At 57.4% G+C, this 23,741-nt stretch overlaps 1 protein-coding gene across 3 annotated transcripts; it reads right to left on the reverse strand.

Moving 5' to 3' along the window:
- Positions 1–667: 667 nt before the first annotated feature.
- PPIL2 (peptidylprolyl isomerase like 2) lies at positions 668–23,741 on the reverse strand. Of its 3 annotated transcripts, XM_022551172.2 has the most exons (21): positions 23,652–23,741; positions 21,860–21,909; positions 20,214–20,259; positions 18,476–18,538; positions 17,526–17,577; positions 14,884–14,935; positions 11,582–11,673; positions 10,943–11,032; positions 10,033–10,108; positions 9,172–9,332; positions 8,101–8,176; positions 7,555–7,661; positions 7,308–7,397; positions 7,072–7,105; positions 6,420–6,537; positions 2,270–2,326; positions 1,595–1,667; positions 1,424–1,486; positions 1,196–1,335; positions 911–1,030; positions 668–780 (listed from the first exon to the last, which is right to left on the reverse strand). In XM_022551172.2, exons 1-20 carry the CDS (start codon positions 23,681–23,683, stop codon positions 934–936), a joined length of 1,569 nt encoding a protein of 522 aa, XP_022406880.1. In that variant the 5' UTR covers positions 23,684–23,741; the 3' UTR covers positions 668–780; positions 911–933. The 3 variants fall into 3 exon arrangements, with proteins under 3 accessions (XP_022406880.1, XP_022406881.1, XP_022406879.1); XM_022551173.3 differs by lacking the exon at positions 668–780 and having other exon boundaries at positions 839–1,030; positions 1,221–1,335; XM_022551171.2 differs by lacking the exon at positions 668–780 and having other exon boundaries at positions 839–1,030.

Genomic DNA, 23,741 nt, shown 5'->3' on the forward strand with positions numbered 1-23,741 from the left:
TGGGCGTGTAAGCCCCTTAATGGAGAGAGGGTTGGGAAGACGTGAGGGACAGCAGCCTGGCCCAAGGCATCGGGGGAGTGGAAAGGTCACCGTCGAGCCCAGGTCCCAGCTGATGGTCATGGGCAGGGGCCTCGGAGGACGGGCTGCACGGTGGGTCCGTGTGCAGGGAAGGCGCCGCCATCCATGGGGACCTGCACACGAGGCTCAGAGGAGGCAGGTGAGACAGGCCCAGGGCTCAGAAGCAGAGACGCGGAAAGAGCCACAGTACCTTCTAGAAGTAAGAGCTGTTGGCACTCACTGACGTGAGGTTTCGGGTGAGGCAGGAAAGGAGAGAAACGGGACCAGAGCCCAAGGGGGTGGTGGCCTTGCTGACCCGAGAACACAAGTGCTGAGAGTAGGGGAGGGCAGTGATGGCCCTGTTGGCCTTGCAGAGGGAGTAGACGGGTCCTGGGAGGAGGCAGCTGTCCCTCAGCTTCCACGGGAGCTTCTGGAAGCCGAGGGAGCATCATCACAGTCAGGAGGACTGTGGGATGGAGGGCGCAGAAAGGGTAGGCTTTGAAGATCTTCAGTAGGAAGAGACACCACCGAGCAGGTCCCCAGGTCGTGTGTGAGCACAAGGCCAGGCCCTGAGGCTGGAGAGGAGTTGGCAGGGGCTGGGGGGACGACAGACACCAGCTCCCAGGACCTCTGCTCGCCCTTTGCCAGGAACAGCGGGAGCCAGCTGGCTTTGCCCTCCTGACTGAGGCAGAGGAGCAGACGTGGAGACAGGGCCAGGCCGTCCTACCCAGGGAGAGAAGAGGTGGCCCGTGGACTCCCAAGGCCAGGAAAGAGGACCCAGGCCAATAGACCAGAGCTTTATTGAGTTGCAGCTCAAAGGGCAGACAACTCGGGACACAGTCCAAGTCCCTACCAGAATCCAGAGCGGCCAGCCTGCTACCACGAGCTGAAGTCCCCAAAACCTCGGCTGGGCTTTTTCTTGGCCACGGGGACAGCTGCACTGGTGGAGGGTTCTTCCTCTGCTACCCGTTTCCTGGGGAGAGAAGCAGCAGACAAGAGCTGCCATGTGGGTACCAGGCCCCGACCCCCCCTTCCTTCACCCTGCACCAAGGCGCCCCCCAGCAGCGAGCTCATGCTGGTGCCCCCAGCTGCCCCACCCCCCGGCGGTAAGTGCAGGGAGAGCACCGTGGAGACTCACGTGACCACCGGGCTGATGTACTTGCCCACTCCCCGGCGGTACGTCTGGGGGCCCTGGCTCCCCTGCTGGGGCTGGCTGGTCTTGGCTGTGCTCTCCAGGGCCGCTGCCTCCAGCCGCGTCTTCTTCCGCTCCTCAGCGATCTGTGGCAGGCAGGGGAGTGTCTGGCCTGGAGCCCTTGGGCCGGGTGGGGCTCCTGGGGACGGAACGGGCCCCGAGTGCCCCCCTCACCTTGGCATCGGCTTCCTCGTAGGGGTCCACAAACACTGTGGTGGAGTCCATGCGAATCTCCTCCTGGTGGGGGCGGGAGGGGGTGAGCAGAGCCGGCGCATGCCCCCAGCCCACCTAGGGCCTGCCCAGTGCCAAGCCTGAGGAGCAGCCCCCATGCTCCCGGGCACATACCTTAGGGCGGTCAGTTTTGGGGTCACTCTCCACGTTCTCCATGGCCGTCAGTGTGTCAAAGCCTCCAACAACCCTGCAGCAGAGCGATGGGGCACCTGAGAATGTGCCCAGGGCAGGGCACCCCCAAAGGCCATGTTCCTGTGCAGGCCAGGGGCACAGAGTGGCTCCAGAAGGAGCCAGTAGGACCCAGAGATGAAGGGCGGGGTCCCCGGGCCCGGCTGGTGGCCAAGTCCAGCTGCCTGCCAGCTCTATCAACAAAGATTGATCGGGACCCGTCCACGCTCATAATGCCTGTAGCTGATTTTGTGCTACGACCAGAGAGGGGGTGTGACAGAGACCATGAAGCCACAGAGCTGGAAATACCATCTAGGCCTTCACAGGATGGGTACCGAGCTCCAGACAGGAGATGGGGAGAGAGACAGGATGTGGCCCAGCTTTAAGACTCGGGACCATTCAACGGAGAGCCTGAGGGTGCAGGCAGGGCGCTGGGTAGGCCACTGGGACGGGTCTCAGGTCCAGAGGGCCCAACTCCCTGCCCACCCCCATCCCCCGCCAGAGAAGCCCCAAGCCCCCACTTGTGCAGAGACACAGACGGGGCAAGTGGGAGCAGGCCCAGCCCAGGGGAAGGTAGCCGCCCACCCCCGACACACACAGACCTCACGTGCAGCTCCTTACCGCCCGAAGATGGTGTGCTTCCTGTCCAGGTACGCGCAGGAGCGGAAGGTGATGAAGCTAGGGAAAGAGGGATGGTCAGGGAGAGCCTGCGCCTCCCCACCTGCCTGCCTTGGCCCCCTACCAGGCCGTGCAGGAAGGGGCAGGGGCTCTGCCTCCAGGCCTGACCGCCGCCAACCTCCTCCTGGGCCGACGCTGTGCCCACAGCCCGTCCCATCAAGAGACTGACTACAGGACCACAGACTGTAGCCTGGAAGAAAGGAGGCAACAAGCAAGAAGGGGTCCGGACACAGACACACGTGGGAAAGGGACACAAGGGCCAACCTCAAAAATCTTCATGTTTAATTTGGTATAAAAATGGGCAAATTAGGGGGCTTCCCTGGTGATGCAGTGGTTGAGAATCCATCTGCCAATGCAGGGGACACGGGTTCAAGCCCTGGTCCGGGAGGATCCCACATGCCATGGAGCAACTAAGCCCGTGCGCCACAACTACTGAGCCTGCGCTCTAGAGCCCAGAAGCCACAGCTACTGAAGTCCACATGCCACAACTACTGAAGCCCGCGCGCCTAGAGCCCGTGCTCCGCAACAAGAGAAGCCACCACACCACAACAGAGTAGCCCCCGCTCGCCACAACTAGAGAGAAAGCCCGCATGCAGCAACGAAGACCCAACACAGCCAAAAATAAATAAATAAATAAATTTTTTTAAAAAGGCAAATTAAACTCCCCGAGGACACGGATGTGAGAGCCGGCGGGTTGACTGGGGGGGGCGGGTAGGGCGCTAACCAGTAACTTCAGACATTAGACGGATGTGCTTCGTGGCCACAAGGAAAACGTCTAAGTTCCAAACCAGGAGAGAGCGAAAAGAAGGAAACAGAAATAGAAGAAAAGACTAAGTAGAAAACAAATTAAGATCACCAGAAGCAGCACAGTGACTAGAAAGTTAAATACACTTAGGACTGTCAGGCTGAATTAAAATAAACCAAGATCTAGGTGTGTGCTGTGTAAGATACTGCTTTAAGACTTCAAGAATCTACAAGTCTAAAAGAAGGATGGAAGCAGACAGAAGGGATACAGGCAGGAAGTGTGGCGATGGTCGCAACATGGAGCAGTCCCCAGAGAAGTGCAGCAATGCCCCCACATCCCCACAGCCCGTGCGGGACCGAGCTCCATCAACACGCGTCAGCAGCCGCCCAGGGAGTGCACGCCTTCCAAGCCCATCGGGCTGCCAGACGTCAAAAATCGCGGAATTGTGCATCCCCGACCTCCAGCCGCCAGGCAGGTCTCCTATTCTCACTTCTAACACAGTTAAAGAAACTCAAGAGAGAATGGAATAAACCTAAAGTAACAGGAGGAAAACAGAAAAACAACAAAAGGGAGACCAAGGCATAACAGAAAGGAAATAAAGTCTAAAATTAGCTCTTTGAAAAGACAAAACACCCGATAATATTAGAAATAAAAAGAGAAAACCGCCACCAATCCAGCAGCGGTTTTACTGGCTATTTAAGCAGAGTTGGAAATAATAAAAAAAGGTGACACCACCGGCCCTGCCAATAGCACGCAGAGCACCCACCCAGCCCCATGGGGCTAAGAAACCTGCCACATAGCCCTGCCAGGATGAGACAGACGGAACCACCAGCCACCAGCAAGCAGTGGGCGGGGGACGCACAGGCCGATAAGAAAGGAGAGAACAGAAACCAGGAAGAAGCAATTCGAGGTAAAAACTGAAAATAACTACAGAGAAAGTGAGAGCAGACAACCCTTGTAAGCCCTGAGGAAGAACGGACACAGATGTGGTCAGGGATGGGGAGAGAGGGGGATGCATGGACACAGGCTGAGAATCCAGAGATGGGTGAGTCCCATTCCGGCAAAATGTGAATCAGTGCTTGGCCGGAGCAGCAAAGCCCACCTAAGGGTCAGCAGGACGCTCTGCGGCCGTCCCTGTCCAGTGAGGTCACAACAGCTGCCTCGCCTCCAAAGCTGCTCAGCTGTCCCCCCAGAAGGCGCCGGCCACCTCGCCCCATGGGCAGCGCCCACGGTACTCAGATCCCCATCAAACCAGCACAGATGACCCAGGCCGGCCCCCATGTGGAGGGAGCAGCAGTCTACAATCTTGGCCAGGACAAACACACGGACACAGCAGAAAGGCTGGCCCACAGCCTCCGGGAGAAAAACAGCATATGTTACAGTGACAGACGCTACAGGAAAGCATCTGCAAACTCAGCAACCTCACTTGAGAAAGTAGGTCCACAGCAAACCTGACCGGGTGACGCAACAGAGCCCATGTCCTCCCCCGCACAGCCTGATGGTGACGGGACCATGCTTGCACCAGGAAGGAGAGGACACCCCCTCAAGCTGATAACGTGAATGTCTACGAAGCCTAAGAGTTTCAGTAAACTACTGGAAATATAAGAGAATTTGATAAAGTGCCTAAATAATAGTTTTTCTCTACATGAACAATAACCACCCAGAATTAGGGGGAAAAAATCTGTTTACAAAAATATCACAAACTACAAAATCCTTAAGGAATTGCTTTATCCAGGAAGGCAAAGGACCCATGTGAAGAAACTGTAAAATCGCATTAGAAAATAGAAGGCATCCAAGGAGAAGTCAAGGCACATCCTTAGATGGAAACTACACCACGCACGTCCGTTGTTCCAAAGCACACGTCACAAAAAAAATTTTTTAATTAAATAAATTAAAAAAACACACATCACATCGCTCCAATTAAAATAAAATCCAGATTAGAGAATAAGCAATCAGAGCCAAAGCAACGTGCAAACAAATAGTGAGGGTGGACCTCCTGGAACTCACTGCAGAGCCCAGTGTGGAGCTGGTGTGAGCAGGTTAAGTGTAACGTTGGCGGAAGGAACAACAGAGTGAGAGCCAATTCCCACAGGAAGGTGCCGAGTGCCAGGGCACGAGGAGGACGACCCGAGGCCCTCATGGCTGGCGGGAAGTGCCTTCTCTGTGGGAAGCTCTCTCAGGGGCTCCGCTGGAGGATGAGCAGGAAATCACTGGGAACAAGTCACCTAAGACAGGGGACCACCCATCAGGCAGGAGGGGGTGTTCCGCCCTTCGGGGGCCCCTCCCCGCTCCACTAGTGCCCACGATGGCCTGGGGGCCAACTAGCCACCTGACAGACTGTGACGGGCATCCTGACTGTTCAGTTGCCAGCAAGGCTGCCATCCACCTGGGGAGGGGACTGCTCTGAGTGACACCAGCACAACTGGGAGGAAACAAACGCTGTGCCCACGTCACACACAATCACCACGGACAAGCGAGATCCCAAAATCAAAGCCTTCCACAACTTCCCCGAGACACACGCACGATGGCACTGGGGACTCCTTAAGCACAAGTGGAAATGCCACAGGAAAGATGTAAAAACATGTGCCACCTTTCCCCGAAATTTTTAAAGTCTGGGAAAATATCTGGAACACAGGTAAAAAATTAAGGATTTTTAAGAATCATGAATCAAGAAACGTAGATGAACTCATAAAGCTCCTAGAGAAGGCTGAGCGGGAGAGAAACACTCCACCTGGGGCCCCATTCCACCAAGCCAGGCGGCTCTGCAGATGAAGCCAGCAAAGGTGCATGCGAGCCGCCACCCAAACCGTCCTTGACGCGCCATCAGTGGCCATGTGGCCCAAACCAACCTCCGCAGGCAGCGTGTGGCTCCTGGGAAAACACTCTCCTCTGCGGCCCCGCAGCTCCCCTGCGCCGCCCCCCACCTTCCACTGACACTTGGACACAGGCTGCCCAAGCCTGTACATCTAGCCTGTTCTCACCCTCTCAGCACCAAAACTTAGACCTACTAGGACCAAGGTGGGTGTCCTGGGCATCTAACGCCAAAACACTCACAGCAGAATTCCCGACCCCTCACTGGGTCTCCGCCCCCCGGCCAGGCATCCACATCCACACCCACATCTGGTGCCGCCCTGGCCTGTCGCAGGCACCACCACGAGGCGTGGGGTTGCCGGCTGACTCGTTTTACGTGCAGGTGCACAGGCCCAGCGCTCAGGCAGGTCTGCGCATGTCCCCACACTTTCTGGATTGGATTCGGGGTCGGGGGCACAATATGTAGGGTGAGGCTGACGGAGAACCTGCAGGACCACCCCCTCCCCGGGCCCCTCCCATGGCCGCCCATTGACTCACAACTGAGACTTGTTGGTGTTGGGCCCCGAGTTGGCCATGCTGAGGACGCCGCGGCCCGTGTGCGAGAGGTTGGGCCGGAACTCGTCTCGGAAGGGCTTTCCCCAGTACGACTCCCCCCCTGGAGGAGGAGGGGGGACGTGGCAGCAAGAATGACCAGGTCCCAGCTGAGCGCAGCTCTTGGGACGCGGCCCAGCTCAAAAACCCGTGCCCAATCCCTGGGGTCCTCATCACCAACCCCCCCCCCTCGCAGGACACCCCCGCAGCCCCAGGGCCCTCAGAGCCCCTGGTTAGGGCCCGGCCCACAGAACAGGGAGTAAAGTGCCAAGGAGATGGATGGTTCCTGCTCACACAACACAGGGTGAGGGATGAGCTGGCCCAAGCAGCTGGCAGGCTAAGGGGGGCTTTGGAGGGGCAGCATCCAGGGTGGGGCCCAACCTCCACCCACTGTAGGCCTCCTTGGTCTGTGGACAGAGGGGGTGCCCCTGGAGGCCCAGCGGGAGGTAACGTGCCCCCAACCCTTCATCTGTGGCTGAGGCCTCACAACCACCTTGGAACGAGGAAACAGCACGTGGGGCTAGCAGAGTCCCCACGCCCCTGCCCTCAGAGCCTGTGGCGCAGCCAGAGTCCCCAGGGGCCCAGCACGAGCACCTACCTGTGCCTGTGCCCGTGGGGTCACCCCCCTGTATCTGCAGGAAGAACCAGCCAGTGAGAAGCCGTGCCCATGAGCCTCAGCCCCCCTGCCCCCCATCCCCCAGCTGCTCCTGGTGAGAATGGGGCCCTCCTGGTTCACCCCCAAGAGGCCTGGTGTGGCCAGCTGGCCCCTGGGTACACGTGGGTCACTGCAGGACTCCGCACGTGGGCACTGGGAGGCTGGCGCACGGCACTCACCACGAAGTTTCGGATGGACCTGTGGAAGAGGGTGCCATCGTAGTACTGCTTCTTACAAAGCTTGATGAAGTTCTCACAGGTTTTTGGCGTCTACAAAAAAGGCAAGGTGCTCCGCTGAGGCACATGGCGGCCAGGGAAGGGTACCGAGGACCCCCAGGGCCCTTGGGCAGTGGAAGGCGGCCCTGACAGTGAGGAAGGACTTGCAAGGCCCAGCAGCCAGGCACTCGCAGGCGGCCACCTCACCCACCAGGTCGCAGTGCAGCTCCAGGTTGAGGTCACCCAAGTTGGTGTGCAGCCGCACGTAGCCCTTCTTCTTCACGAACTGGTAGCGCAGCACGTCCTCATCAATGGCGGCTGCAAGCAAAGGCCTGAGCTGCCTGCCTGCCTGCCTATCCGCGGCCCGGAGCCCCCAGGGGCATCGGGAAGGGTGGGGCAGCGGGGCCTGACGGCTCCTCGATGTAGGGAGGGGAGGGCTGGGGGGAGGGGGGCCCAACCAGCCAAGAACAGGAGAGGAAGGGGGCTTGGGGGCAACGCCAAGGTGGGACTTGGGCTGGAGCCTGAGGTGGGGTGGCCCCAGCATGGGGAGGGCCTCCCATCACCAGGGAGCCCCCTGGACAGCCGCCCCTATCCCAAGCACAAGCCCACTTTCAAAAGGGGCCGTGCCTGGCCACTCCTGAGTTGCCCACGAGCCCACAAAGCCCAGGCGCGACAGAGCAGCGCTGAGAAGGGCATGGACGAGGGCACCCCACCCTTGGCCGCTGTTAACGCTGGTGGTGGAGACAAAGGCCACTACCTGCTTCATGCGTGGTCTCGGGAACCATGGCAGTGGAGGTGAAGGAGGCGCTGACCTTCCCGGTGGAATAGTGGGCCTGCCAAGAAACCACGGTGGCTCCTCAGCCCAAGGCCACCCCGCTGCTCAGGCCCTGCTCGGTGCCTCTCCTATAGGAAGGTGTCCCTGACCACCACCCACAGGTGCCTGCAGGGGTCTACCAAGGGGGACAGGACAGCCCAGCCCACACTGGCCTCTCCCCAAGGGCCCAGGGAGCAGGGGCACAGTGAGCCAGCAGCCCACGGGTCTCAACTGGGCTGAAGGCCTGGCTGCCAAAGCTCTCACGTTAAGTGAAACCCAGAAAAACACACCAAGCAGAGCCTGGGCATCTCTGGGGTTCAGAGCACCAAGAACTGGAGCTTCTTTTTAAATGTGTTAAGTCCCTACAGGAAAAAAATAAGCCTCAATAAACGATTTTTTTCCTTCTAAACAGAAGGACAAAAAAGTTCCTTCCCATGAGAAAGAAATACACCAAAATTCTAAGAACCATCGTGTTAGAGGTGGGATTAGATTATAAACAACAAACCTTCTTTTAGCACGCTTAGTTTTCTGGACAGTTCTTTAGGGGGGCACCTCAGAGGTCCCCCCTCCCAGGGTCCCCCAGCCCCAGCTCACCAGGTCCTGCCTGAATAGAGGAAGGGGGGCTTGACAAGCCAGGGTGCAAATCCTGGTGCCCTCACTGCCAACTGGGGGTCCCAGGACCAACCGTGGGCTGTGTGGGATGAGAAGGTAAGGACGGGTGCCAGGTACCCCCAGTACCACTGGCTCCCTCCCCCCAGCAGCTTGGCACCCCTGAGGTTGCTCTGGGCACTGAGTAACCAGCTTCGCAGGGCAGTGACTCTGCCCATACCCCAGGCAGCTGTGGGGCGAGGAACCACTGAAGCTACTGGGCAGCTGTCCACCTAGCACATCTGCTCCGGGCCGGCCACACCTGTCGGTGGCCCCAGGTTTGCCAGGCCAGCCTCAGTGCAGCCCCGTCCCCAGGAGTGACCCAAGGGGCAAAGAGGGCAGCGGCAAGGCCTGCTGCCTACTCACAGCGTTCAGCCTGTCCACCTTTGTCTTCTCGGGGACCTTCATGGTGGCCGCCAGCATCTCGTCCCCTTTGAACTCCTTGTAGAGCTCCTGCAGCGTCTCTCGGGTCTCCGTGTTCGTGTTTTTCAAATAATAAGATGGGTCCTGCTTGGCCTTTTCTTCATCTACAAAACAGCACAGTCGCCCTGAGCAGCCAAGACCCAGCAGCATCCCCAGATGTTGTGACAGGGACAGGAGGCCAGAGCCACTGAGAGCCCCGGCCAGGACACGAGTCTGAAGTGGCCAGAGCTTATGTCACAGTCACAGTCTCCTGGTCACAACAACCCAGGGAGGACCCAGTGGGGGAAGAAAGAGCGAGGCCACTGCCCTGTCCCCAGACCGGCCCCAGCCCCAGGGGTCACAACCTCGCATCACAGGACCCCTGGCCACGAGAAGTCACCACCCTTCATGGGACCTCCATACCCACCCAGCGGCCAGCACGAATGGCCCATCCCTGTGGTGGGACACAATCTCTGAGGAGAAGGCCCATCCAGGCCCCCGAACACATGGGAAAGGAAGCAGCTCTGAGAGACCTAGAGCCAAGTCCTGACGGGGCGGGGGTGGCAAGGAGATGGCCAGGCTGGGCACCATGGTGATGGCCCGACTGGCACCGACATGTCTGGTCCCCGATGGCAGGCATGGGCCAGGGTGGTCTGCCAACCCCAGCACAGAACAATGGAGTGTGGGCTCAGGAAATGCAAGACCTGTGAAAACCTGGGTGAGACTCCCAGACGCTCAAGCCCCAGGGAGGTATGGGCTTCACCTAGGAGCACAGGCTCTTCTACCTAAGTCCCTGGCACCCGGGCCAGCCCTGGCCATACATACCTGGGTCTATTATTTTCATGTTATTCTTAACATGAAAGAAGTTGGAGACATTGAATTTGTCCAAACTGGTGGGGTCCTATGGCAAAAAGAACACATGTGGCAGTGAGCCTGGCACCACACCCAGACCCATCCTGGGCCCTGTGGCTGCTAGGCAGCAAAGGACGGGTGGACCGGCAGAGGGACCAGGCTGGAGGGGAGAGGCTGGGGGCTGCATGGGCACCGCAGGTCAGCAGGGACTGTGCCCTGTGCAGGGTGACGAGCAGGGGTGGGGCAGGGACAGTGGCACAGATGGCTGCTCAGCCAGCTGCGTCCCCTTCTCCCCGCACACAGCCGAGCACCCTTGGCTGTTAGCGCGGGACGTGGGGTGCCCACCTCCAGGCCTCCTGCAGGCCGCCCCCCTTCAGCCCGGCTGCCAGACTGACCCCACGGTCTGCCCTGGGGACAGCGAGCCCATCACTGGGGAGAGCCATGCACCGGCCTCTGATTAGAACGGGATGAGCCACACAGGAGGATCTAGACACCCTGATTTTCTAGGGCCGGGTTCTCATGAACTCACTCGGGGCTCTGACACCTACAGGCACACCCTACACTCGCCCCTGGGTCCTGAGCACACCAGCCCCAGCCCTCAGGCCTCCAACGGGGCTGCTGGAACATGGAGGTGGCTCTGGGGGCAGAGACGAGGGCCCTGACACGGCAGGGGCAGCCTCGGAGGGGAGCAGTGAGCCCTGGACTGAGCAGGCAGCCTGTGTGGAGGCCCAGGGTGACTGAGGGCAGGGAGGGTGGGAGGGGCTCTGCCAACGGCCGGGACAGCTGGGAGCTACACAGGCAGGGGGCTGCGAGACCACTGAGGCAGGAGGAGCCAAGGTCCTGGGCGGGTGGTCCCCAGGCAGGCAGGGAAGGGGACACTCACCTGTAGGGTGATGATGTCCTGCCGGGAGAAGGGCTCGTCGGTCAGCAGGTCTCGGAAGTTCTTGGCCTTGATGTTTAGCTGCTCCACCGCCTAAAGCCAGGAGAAAGTCCGCTGTCACGTTGCCTGCCCCCCGACCTGGCAGCCCAGAGCCCGCCCAGAGGTAGGGAAAGGACCAAGTGGGGGGGACAAGTGTGTGCCACCAAGGGGCGGGGCTTCCTGCGCCCCAGACAGGTTGCTGTTGTCACACATCTGTCTCCCAATGAGCAACCCGAATCCATGACCCCAGAGCCCCACGGGGCCAACCTCCATGGATGGGCGTGAAAAAGGCTTAGGGAGGGTTTCCCGCATCATGGGGCCACAGCCCTGCCATCTGCACCCAGCCCAAAGCAGGCCCAGAGCAGGACGGGTGTGGAAATCGGGACCCCCCCCCCAACATGTGATCCCCTGGGGCGGCACTAGGAGCTGAGGTCCCTCCAAGGTCTTTGCCGATGCCTGTGGGGGACACCAGGGAACAAGGACCTGCTCAGTGGGCAGAACTGCCCCGGTCCAGTCTGGAGGACACGAGCAGGCCCTGCCATCTCCTGGATGCGCCGGTGGCTCTCACCCCATGAGCCGGCCTGGGGCTCCCCAAGGACCCACCTCGTGGGCGTAGACGTTGCCAGTGGTCCTGATGGCCACGATGTGGCTGTTGTTGGTGAAGACGGTGAACAGCACAGGGCAGTGGTACTTCCCTGGAGAGGGGGCACACGCCCAAGGTCAGAGAGCCAAGGTCAGAGAGCGGGAGAGGCGGAACCCTGCATCAGCACGCCCAGGGTGACCCGGGGGACAGCCCACAGCTCAAGCTCCTCCTCCAAGAGCATGAATTCCCATTCATCCTGCAAGACCCAACCCCTGCAGGGCCTTCTTCAGCAAAGTCGGCCTTGTCAGCCCCCAGCCCACCTGGCCTCCCTCTCCACCTCGGGCATCCGTCACCCTTGCCCACCCACCAGTAGCCTGTCCTTCAGACCCTGCCCCGTCCCCGTACCTCCTGCGTCCCTCGCCTGGGTTACTACAACCAGCCCCGGCTGCCCTCCGTGCCCTGCCCCACCCCACCAACACCCGCCCACAGCCAGGGAGCCTGTTCAAGTCCCAGCAAGAACACTGCAGAAAGGGGAACACTTAGAGATGAAAGACCTTGAGTTGTATGGACTCTAAAAATCCTGATTTCAAAACTACAAAAAATAATTATGAGAGCATTCTGGAAACTTGACCACTGGCTGGACAGTCAATGATACTACAGCATTCCTACTAACATTTTAGACGTGACAACGGTATTGTGGTTGTTATTTCTTAAACCTTTAGCTTTTAGAGATGCACAGTGAAGTACTTAGCACAAGGTAGTATGATGTCAGGTGTCTGCTTAAAACCACCTGAGTACGTGCAGAATGCTAGCATAAGTAAAATCAGACACGTTGACAATGGATGGGAGCTGAAGCTGGGGATGGATACGGGGCAGGGAGTCACACAGTAATTCTACTTTCTTTTTTTTTTTGGCCACATCACGGGATCCTAGTTCCCAGACCAGAGATCAAACATGGGCCCCCCACAGTGGAAGTGCACAGTCCCAACCACTGGACTGCCAGGGAAGTCCCGAATTCTCTCTACTTTCACATCCCTGAAAATGTCAACTTGGGACTTCCCTGGTGGCACAGTGGTTAAGAATCCGCCTGCCAATGCAGGGGACACAGGTTCGAGCTCTGGTCCAGGAAGATCCCACATGCCGTGAAGCAACTAAGCCCATGTGCCACAACTAGTGAGCCTGTGCTCTAGAGCCTGTGAGCCACAACTACTGAGCCCACATGCCACAACTACTGAAGCCCACACACCTAGAGCCCGTGCTCTGCAACAAGAGAAGCCACCGCAATGAGAAGCACGCCCACCGCAATGAAGAGTAGCCCCTGCTTGCTGCAACTAGAGAAAGCCCACATGCAGCAATGAAGACCCAATGCAGCCAAGAATAAATTAATTAACAAAAAAAAAAAAGGAAAGGACTTCCCTGGTGGCACAGTGGTTAAGAATCTACCTGCCAATGTGGGGGACATGGGTTCAATCCCTGGTCCAGGAAGATCCCACATGCCACGGAGCAACTAAGCCCGTGTGCCACAACTGCTGAGCCTGCGCTCTAGAGCCCGCAAGCCACAACTACTAAGCCTGCATGCCACAACTACTGAAGCCCACGCGCCTAGAGCCCATGTTCTGCAACAAGAGAAGCCTGAACACTGCAACGAAGAGCGGCCCCTGCTCGCCGCAACTAGAGAAAGCCCACGTGCAGCAACGAAGACCCAATGCAGCCAAAAATAAATTAATTTAAAAAAAAATTTCAACTAAAAGACAAAACAAAGCCAAAAAAAGGCAATCTCTAGATCAAAGTTAGTAAAATTTTTTTTTTTTTTTTTAGTAAAAATTTAAAAAAAGGCAAAGTTAGGTCAGATCTTTCTTGCTGTAATCTCTGAGTTCTCCCGTGGCCACCCCAGCCCCGCATGACTGCTCTGCACCCCATCCCACCTGACTCTGGACCACAGACCCTGCTTCCCGCTCTGCTCACCCTGATGCAGCAACACTGGGCTCCTGGCTGTGCCTTGGGGCCTTTGCACAGGCTGAGCCCACTGCCCAGAATGGTCTCTCCACATCCCCACAGGGCTCCCCTCCCCTGCCCTTCCTCCCCCTCCCCCCAGATTTATACTCAAACCCTGTCAGCGAGTCGTCCTGTGACCCTCTCTCACCCTGCTTTACCTCTGACCTGTTACATGCAGCACCTGACGCACTACAGTGATCTCATTTCCAATTTCCTCCCTCCCTTTTGTTCCGGGAGAGACCCGGCCTGTCTTGGTCTCTGCACACAGCAGGCGCTCAGTAAACACTTGTGAAGGAGACACACCGAGGGCCTCCCTGAATCACCCGCTCTCAGAGCAGGGAGCCACATGGCACCCAGGGACCATCTATGGGATGCTGTGCTCCTGGTCACCAAGGCCCGCTTGCTCGTTCACTGCCATCTGGCACCTGCTGGGAGCCAGGCCAGCCTCAGCTGCTCCAGCATCTCCCGGAACACACCCGCCCAGTGAGCCCTGACACCGACCTCAACCACGGCACCCGCACGCGCCCAGGGCACGGCGCCAGGCCCACAGAGAACCGAGAACAAGGTGGGTGTCCACGGAGGTCGCCTCGGCACAGGCGTCTGGCCAATGAGAACAATGGAGGGTGTGGAGGAGTGCAGAGCAGGACCCCAGGCCTGGACTGGGGCTTTATGACCAGTGCCAAGTGGAAACCAGCCCAAGAGCCACCTGGTAAATCCGTCAGACCCCCCACACCCACTGCCTGGCTGCCTGCCCTGGGCCGCAGCCTGAGCAGCATGTCTCCAGCGATGACTGGACCAGAGCCACGGCCAGGCAGGGCCTGTCTCCCGTGGGGCCCAGCTGGACCCATAAAGGCCACCGGAGGCCCACACGGCCCAAGTGCCCTTGTGGGAAGAAGTGCCCCAAGCCGGAGGTTTCACCCCCACCCCAGCTTTAAACTTTCTGGACCTGGGCTTCCCTGGTGGCGCAGTGGTTGAGAGTCTGCCTGCCGATGCAGGGGACACGGGTTCGTGACCCGGTCCGGGAAGATCCCATGTGCCGCGGAGCAGCTGGGCCCGTGAGCCATGGCCGCTGAGCCTACGCGTCCAGAGCCTACGCGTCCGGAGCCTGTGCTCCACAACGGGAGAGGCCACAACAGTGAGAGGCCCACATACCACAAAATAAAAAAAACAAAAAACAACTATCTGGACCTTTAAGAAAAAATTATTAGCCTTTGAGAAATCAAAAGCAAGCCTCCAGCCTGATCAGAAAGGAACAAAAACTTGGTGAGAGGCGGGGGCCTCGGGTCCTGCGGGCCAATCCTAAAACTGGCTGTAAAGGATTACTCACCTTCACTGTTCTTTGCAAAGTTCAGCTTGATCAGGGACCTCCCGTCCAGTTTCTGAAAAAAGCGTAATTAATAATAACAAGTAACTCACATGAAAAACGGCAGAGGCATCCGAACAAACTTTTTGGCCAAATCAGTATCTCCTCAGCTGGGCAGTGGGGACCCAGGCATTTGCCCTGCTGTTCTGCTGTGTGACGACCCAAGAAACACCAGGCACTACAACGTGGGGGAAGAGGAGTCAATACATGCAAATGCCAAGAGGGGATGGGACGGGATCCTCTCTCAAAACTTCTGGAGTTCGTCTGCGGCTCACCTCTTCTCCAGGAACCTGGACAATAAAGCAAAGTCCAGCAGCTGGAGGAAAGCTGCCCAGTGGGGAGGCCTCTGTCAGAGGAAGTGAGGGGGCAGCAGGGAGACCCTGGATGGGGAGGCACAGGCCCTGCAGCAACCAAGGGCCAGCTCCAAGGGCCACGCGGAAGAGACACCGGGCATCCTTCCGCCAGGGCTGAAACCAGTTCTGCCCCACATCCTCCCTCCCCTGGCACAGTCCCCGCACCCAGCCCAGTGCCCACTCCCTGAGTCACCTCGGCCCTGCCTTCGTTAGCCAACCACCCCCCCACACACACCTATGGACAGATGGTGGGTGCCCGCCCCAGGCACAGCCAACCCAGGGAGACCCACATGCAGCACCCTCCTCCTGGGGTCCTGGGAGGTGACAGGAGCTCACAGCAGCTGACACCACAGGGACGGTCCTCAGGGCCGCAGCCGTGGGGACTCTGGGCACAGGCCGGGAGGGGCACGGGCCCCACTTGAGGATGTACCATAGACTCCCTGACAGGACACCCGCAGCAGAGGTGATGGCTGGGGGCAGGCGATTGGCATGCTGTGGGGCTGGGGAGCACCCGGGGAGCGGCTGGCCACATTTACCGAGGACGGGGGGCCAGAGGTGGACCAGGAAACACGGGGGGCTGGGGGGCGATGGCAAAGCGCAGCCCCCACCGACAGAGGAGCGAGCCCCAGCCTCGACACAGCCGCAGCCTGATCCCAGGGGAGGCGGTGCATCCCGAAAACAAGGCCACCGCCCAGGGCCCCAGAGTACACATCCACCTCCAGAACACAGGTAACAAGCGCACAGCTGAGCAAAGACTGAACCCACGACACTTCACACGTCCGAGGCTGGTGACCAGGACCCTGCTCACACCCCTCTTCCGCCTCCCTCCCTCCCCCTAGCCTCACCGCACCCGGGTCCTCTTGGGCCTCCCCAAATACGATGACAATGACAGCCTCCACTCTCCACAGGGCCCCCAGGGTCTGTCACAGAGCTGACCAGGCCTAATCCCGGCAGACAGGGCTCTGACCACCACCCAGCCCAGCTCCCAGCTTCGCAGTGCCAATCACCACACTGCCCGCCACTCCCCCAACGCAGGCCGGACTTCTATCAGGCTGACACCCTGGGGGAGCCAACCTGGCTTCCAGGGTCTGCAGAAGGTCCCGCCCTCCCTGCTCGCCCACCTCTAGCACCTGCACTGCACCTCCTCAGCCTGCACCCTAGCCCAGGCTCACCCAGCACCTCTTGCCCAGAAAGTACACGGCCCCTGCTGCCTCCCTGCTTCCACCCTCACTTCCCGGAGGTCTGGTCCCGACACAGCAGCCAGAGCCAGGCTTCCAAACAGGCCAGATCACAGCTCGCTACGGCTTAACCCATCTGGCCTCCAGCCCATCCAGAACGAAGCCAGGCTCCCTCCAGGGCTGGCGAGACCCCCCGATGTAACTCAGACTATCTGCCACCATCTCCCCTCGTCCCCGGGTCACAGCTTCCACAGCACTGCTCCACAGACGCCCCCAGGTCCCCCATCCTCCTCTGGTCAGCATCCCGTCCCACTCTGCTCACAGCGCCAGGCCCCATGCTGCACGGCTAACCCCTTTCTGTGAGTGAATGGGTGCAACCGAATAAATGTGGCAGAGGGAAGGCGAGCTGAGAAGTGAACAGAGAGCAGCAGGAGGAACGGAAAGTGGGCGCCCTGGGGCTTTACAACAAGGCATGCGGAGGGGCGGGGGGTGTCCAGCAGGGAAGTATGCTGGAACTCGACTCCAGATTCTCTCCTGCACCTGTACGTGTGACACATCAACAGCTGCTTAACCTAACTCTCCACAGAGCACACGTCACAGAACGCTGGTGCCCACAAGTACATCACCCAAAGAGACAGGTGGCTCCTAGAGCTGCCGAGGGTCTAGGACACGCATCTCCCCTGACACGCCGCTGATGAGAGTCTGGAACAGTACGACTCCTCCAGGGTGCAACTTGCCAGGAGCTACCAAGCCGAAAACGCAGCCCCCAGCGTCCAGCAGTCCCAGGGGTACACCGCATGTGTGACCACCATCTGCAACAGCAGAACTCCAAATGCCCCCCCGAACTGTGCCACCACAGGAGGGCGCACGGACGCACTGACACCTCGGGGGTGGAAGCAAGGGGCAGTGGGGTCACCAATCAACTGCGTCCACGACCGAGGTAAGACAGGTGCCTGCACACGTGCACACAAGTGGGGAACACTCCAGAAAGGACCGGTGTGGGTCCTCCACCACGTTCCTGTACCTGACACCTGGTGTTCACCGGCATCACCAAAGCTCCTGCACAGCCACCTACCTCTCCGTTGCTGGGGTTCGTGCCATACTTCTTAAGCCAAGGGACAATATTCCTGAAGGGAAGAGGACAGTGCGCGTCAGCGGGAGGGCCGGTGCAGCCTGGCGACAGGGCCACAGTGCAAGGGGTCTGCCTCCAGGGGGAGCTGGGAAGGGGCTACACTCCACTTCACTTTTTGCCTCATCAGAGGAAATGGGGGAATATTTCTGGCTACATGGGCTTCAAAGTACGTTCAGGGTTTTTACTCTACTTATGCATAAACATGGATAAATACCATTAACAGAAAAAGACGTACATACAATGAAATACTGGGCCAGCATCAAAAATCACACTTCCAGAGAATTCTGAATGACATAGGGGAGAAAAGCTCTCATCTGAGTGAAAACTGGATCCTGAACTATCTTCTACAGTGTGACCTCAAGCAGGTTACCACAAATGCACTCCCAGAAGAGCACTCCAGACACTGGCAGTGCTTTCCCCGGACAATGCAATTATGGCCAATTTTCCCTATTCCTTTGAAGTATTTTGCAAATCTTCTAAACTGAATCTGAACTATGAGACAATTACAGAAGCTGGCTTACATTGGGACATAAAACTGAGCATAAAGCTTCAAAGGGAAGGACTAGGAAATTATGCGCCTCAACTATGACTCTGCCCTCATGAAGTGAAAGCTACTCAGCTCATTAACACTCTAACAGGTACAGGGTGCGAATTAGAGCACTAGGGACCCCCACACGGGGGAGAGGCCAACGCCCCTCCAGGCAGAGGTCACAGCAGCACTGCCACCTCATGCCTGAGGCCCATCCAGGGCTCCCAAGGCTGCTGGGACCTCGGTGTGTCCAGGCTCAGCACTGCCTGGAGCCCAAACACTCCAGCTGGCCCCACAGCCCCTTCCTGAGTGGGTGTCAACAATCTCACCACATCTGTTAGTCAGAAGTCAAGGGAAAACTCACAGCAAGTCAAAGACGACGCCTTCGGGGGTGCAGACCGGGTAGACAAAGGGCTGTAGAGAGAGACTGAGGAAGGACAGGGTCACTGCTGAGCACTGCCCCCTCCCATCCCAGGAGACTCTGGGGGCAGGGGGTTACCATGGTCTAGAGGAGCCCTGCCTGCTCCTGGCTGCACAGCAGGCTCCGTTCCTGCCATGTTTCCAAGGAGTGGGTAAGTGACTCAGACAAGACCTGACGCCCGGGAGCCCTGGGTAAGTTCCAGTGCAGGGATATGGGTGTCGAAGGCCACTTCCTGCCTCGTGGAGGGTCTGCTTCGGAAAAGCAGAGCCCACAGGTGGAGGAGTCTTCTGGCATGGGGTCTCCATCACTAGTCATCAAGAGCCCTGGCTGACCTGGCTTGTTTGTATATCAGTCACCTACGAGTTCGGTCAGCACAGGTCAGGCACCAGGACCTGGACAGCCTGGCGGCATTGGGGTCACCTCCCCGAATGCTGCCCCAGGGAGCCCTTGTGGGGAGTCCTCACCACCGCCCCCTCTGGCCCAACCTTCTACTCTAACCCAGTAGTACTGCTGGGGACCGACCAGAGCAGGACCCAACAACAAGGCAAGCTCCAAACAGCAAGACAGTGAACATGCGTCTTCTCCTAACAGGGCCTGAAGGGCACATTCTCAAAGCACGTGTTACCCAGAACCCAAGGTAGTTACAAAATGGGCGAGACACACAGCAGAGACCTCTTGGAAGAACTGAGAACCAAGGATCTCCATAGAACCAATTTACGGCTACATTTCCAGGAGGCTGATGACAAAACTGGTGGCGGTGGGAGAAATGCAGCTGCTGATGTCTGGGCCTCACTTGTTCATACTTCCTGAGCCACGTGAAACAGGCGAAGCCCTCACTCACCATGTGGGGAGCCTCCTGGAAGCCGTGGGCAGATTCAGCGGCTGCACCCCCAGCCTCCCCTGCCCCCTCACTGCCCTGTGGTATCGGCTGACCTGCCCCACCACAGTTCTGGCATCACCAGGAGAGCTTGGTCAGCTCTCAAGGCTCACCCTGACCTATGGAATCAGAACTTTGGTCAGAGGGAGAGGAGGGCAAGATGGGGAGAATGCTGTGTAGACACGTGTGTCCAGGACAGAGCTGACCACTGCTCAAACTTGGGGAAACTCAAGCCCATGGGGACCACCAGACCTGCCCACTCCCCCAAGCCCCAATGTGTTGGGGTTCATTAGTCTAATGAGGGTGGGAAGAGACATCCAAGTGGCTGTGCAGCTGGGTCCCTCCCCGCCCCCAGTGACCTGCATTCTCAGGGAAGGGGGAGGGGCCACAGTGTCATGACTCTCTGGGCTGCTGTTACTACTCAGACTCTGGACCAAAAGGAAAGCATGAAAGCCCTGGGCTCACAGTCAGACCACTTCCTAGATGGGATACCTGGGAGAGGGAGCTCACTCTTCAAAGCACTGATTCTCTCAACTATAAGGCAGGCTTGATGACAGAGCCTACCTACCTCTGTAGGTAAGAACAAGGTTAAAAGACAATGCACATAAATGGAGACACAGAACAAGCAGAAAACCATCATCATTCCTTTCCATTGCTGGGTCCCTTCTTCCAGTCCACGGAAGATCCGGGTAGGAGAACGCAGACAGAAGCTACACCTGCATCTCCAGGGATCAGATTCACTGTCAAACAGTTGAGTACCCGAGAACAATCACGAGGGAAAGGTTAAACTCTCCAAACTCTTACCTGCAGTGGTCAAAAGGTAGACGACGAAAATCTGTTTGTGCGATATCTGTGTAAAATGAAAATAAAGGACAGAAAACTTACTCTGTAAAAAATTTCACATATGTACTCTATCAACAAGTCAACTACGTTTTAAGAAAAAGTGCATGTAAGTCACGGGGATGAAACGCACGGCACGGGAACTGTAGTCAATGATATCTTAAAAATTGTGTGTGGTGCTTCCCTGGTGGCTCAGTGGTTAAGAATCTACCTACCAATGCAGGGGAAACAGGTTTGAGGCCTTGTCCAGGAAGATCCCACATGCCGCGGAGCAATGAAGCCCGTGCGTCACAACTACTGAGCCTGCGCTCTACAGCCCGCAAGCCACAATTACTGAGCCCGTGTGCCACAACTACTGAAGCCCGTGCGCCTAGAGTCCATGCTCCTCAACAACAGAAACCACTGCAATGAGAAGCCCACGCACTGAAACAAAGAATATCCCCTGCTCGCTGCAACTAGAAAAAGCCCACGTGCAGCAACGAAGACCCAACACAGTCAAAAATAAATAAAATAAATAAATTTTAATAAATAAATAATAATAATAATTGTGTGTAGTGACAGACGGTAACTAGACCTATTTTGGGTTTTGTTTTGCAAGGCACAGAAATATCAGACCACTGCATTGTGCACCTGGAAGTCACTCAGTGTTACAGGTCAACAATACATCGATAAAAAAATAAAAACCTGTTAAGATTAAGAAAAAAAAGAAAAAAACAAAAGAAAACGCTGATGTAAATTACCCAGTGCAAAAATTGCTGTGTACTAAAACCTTTCTCTAGACAGAACCAAAACGTGGGGTACATCAAGAAATAGCTTAGAGGAAAAAGTACATACCGCAGGTGGGTTTCTGCCACAACCCTAACTAACACCCCTGCTGTGGGGCTCCCTCTTGGCTTTGCTTTCCAAGAGGCTGGGCCAGTTTTGCTTCCACCAGTGACCGTGACAGTGCTCTTTTGACTGCAGCCTTGATAGCTTTAGGTATTATTGCTCTTTGCATTCTTTTTTTTTTTAAATTTATTTATTTTTGGCTGCATTAGGTCTTTATTGCTTGCACGCGGGCTTTCTCTAGTTGCAGCGAGCAGGGGCTACTCTTTGTTGCAGTAAGCAGGCTTCTCATAGCGGTGGCTTGTCTTTGTTGCAGAGCACAGGCTCTAGGCACGTGGGCTTCAACAGTTGTGACATGTGGGGGCTCAGCAGTTGCGGCTCGTGGGCTCTAGAGCACAGGCTCAGTAGTTGTGGCACACAGGCTTAGTTGCTCCACGGCATGTGGGATCTTCCTGGACCAGGGCTCGAAACCATGTCCCTTGCATTGGCAGGCGGATTCTTAACCACTGCGCCACCAAGGAAGTCCCCGTTCTTTGTATTCTTTATTAACTTGACAGAGAAAATATTATTGTAACCTATGTTAAAAAAAAATCACCACCAATATTAAACATTTTCTCCTATGTTTAGTGTATTTCCTCTTTTGTGAACTGTGTCCTCAACCCGTCTACTATAGTTTCCACGTTCTTATTAACTGTTCATTTTTACACTTACTGCATTGTGAAGGCATCATTCCTTAATTATACCCACACACACACCGAAAGGAACAGAAGGATTTCATGCCTTACCTGGTTTCTTGCCACCATAGAAGTGAGTGTATTCAGCACAGGTAATGTACCTGGAGAGAAAGATAATCTTACCACCACCTCTTTATAAAAAGAATAGTCTCTGGAAGTAAGAAGTTGATAACCGAAATCATTTCACTCATTTGGAAAATGCTTTTTTAACACGTACTCTGTGTCAGGCACATAGTGAAAAACACAACAGAACAAGGGGATACACAAACTATTAAGCAAACCCAAACGGTCCTGCTCCAAAGAGCAGGGTTAACAATGAGAAGCAGCTGGCCACGCGAAGACCTGGGGAGAGAGCTTTCCGGGGAAGAGGGACCAAGCCGACTAATCACGTATAAAAGCCCTGAGGCAAGGGCTTCCCTGGTGGCGCAGTGGTTGAGAGTCCGCCTGCCTATGCAGGGGACACAGGTTCGTGCCCCGGTCCGGGGGGGATCCCACATGCCGCGGAGTGGCTGGGCCCATGGGCCATGGCCGCTGAGCCTGCGCGTCCGGAGCCTGCAACGGGAGGGGCCGCAGCAGTGAGAGGCCAGCGTACCGCAAAAAAAAAAAAAAAAAAAGGCCCTGAGGCAAGAAAAGCTAGTGTGCTCCCAAAGAAGGGCAAAGCCACTGAAAAAGAGTGCACATGGGGGCACGGGGCCACTGATCATGGAAGAGCAGGTGGTGGTCGTATCACAAGGGGCCTCAGGGGCCGTGGGAGGACTCTGGATTTGCTTCAGGCGGGATGAAAGGACCCTGATCTAGCGTAAGTCCTCAAAGCATCACTCTGGCTGCTGTGTACAGAGGGTCAAGCAATAGGCAGCAGAAAACCAATCTGAGGGCGACTACAAAGGTCCAAGAAGGAGCTGGCATCAACTTCACCTGCGGGAGGACTGGTGGACGAGTGAGAAGCAGTCAATTCCTGGAAGAGCCAGCAGGACGTACTGATGGACAGGAGGCAGAGGGAGCTAAGGGAAACTCCCAGGCCTCTGACCCCCAGCGAGGAGAGAGCGGTGTGACCACTGAGATAGGGAAATGGGGGAGGAACAGGCTCAGGTGCTGAAAATCAAGAGTTGCTTCCCCGTGGGCCACAATGAATTCGAGAAGCCCATCGGATCTCCAAGTGGAGTTGTCCTAAGCAAGACTGGAGAGATCCCACCGGGCAGGATGTAAATGGAGAGGAAGCCTGGGGGAGGAGACGTAGGAGGTCCGGAACGGGGGAGGAGGATCCAGCAGAAGAGACCAACAAAGAAAGACCCCTGAGGTAGCCTGAAAACAAAGAGTGTGGTGTCCCAGGCACCGTACAAGGGCTTCAGAGGGAGAGAGGCGGTCAGCCGCGTCCTACGCTGCTGAGAAGCTCAACAAAACGAGGACTGAGAACTGACTGACCCCCGGATGGAGACGCACGGAAGTTACAGGATCACGACAAGAGCAGTGCAGCGGGCAGAGCCCGACTGGAGTGGTTTCAAAGGGAAAGCAGAAAACAGCCGATCGACACAGATGTTCCTCTTCTTGTCATAAAAAAAATCAAAGAAACTCGATGGCAGCTGGTGGTGCCAGGTGGGTTTGTTTTAATTGGAAGGTGCTGTAGCCCGTGAGCAGGCTGGGGAGCGAGAACCGCGCCCGGGGAAAGCCGGCGGGGTCAGAGCTGGCGAGCGGAGGGGCCGAGGGGACAGGACCCCGAGAGACCCGCGCCTGAGGGAGCCGCCCCGCCGGGGAACGGCGGAGGCTCCCGGGGAAGTGACGTCGAGAGGGACTCGGCGCGGCGCAGAGTGCGGACAGGCCCGCTCCCGGCGGCGGCTCAACTTACATCTTGTCCTTCTGGTGCTGTCGCTTCCCCATGGCGGCGGCGGCGGCGGCGGCGGCGGCGGCGGCGGCGGCGGCGGCGGCGGCGGCGGCG

Source organism: Delphinapterus leucas, chromosome 14 (assembly GCF_059928025.1).
Source record: "Delphinapterus leucas isolate spDelLeu-1000000601 "Yukka" chromosome 14, BTC_Dleu_Yukka2, whole genome shotgun sequence".
Taxonomy (NCBI): domain Eukaryota; kingdom Metazoa; phylum Chordata; class Mammalia; order Artiodactyla; family Monodontidae; genus Delphinapterus; species Delphinapterus leucas.

What these genes read in the sequence shown, in the direction of transcription:
- PPIL2 (XM_022551172.2), bottom strand. Translation starts at nt 23,683, where the DNA reads ATGGGGAAGCGACAGCACCAGAAGGACAAGAT. An exon ending in AGGACATCATCACCCTACAG is followed by an intron (nt 10,109 to 10,942) that starts GTGAGTGTCCCC and finishes TTTTTGCCATAG; the next exon opens with GACCCCACCAGTTTGGACAA. An exon ending in AGGTGGACAGGCTGAACGCT is followed by an intron (nt 8,177 to 9,171) that starts GTGAGTAGGCAG and finishes GTTTCTTGGCAG; the next exon opens with GCCCACTATTCCACCGGGAA.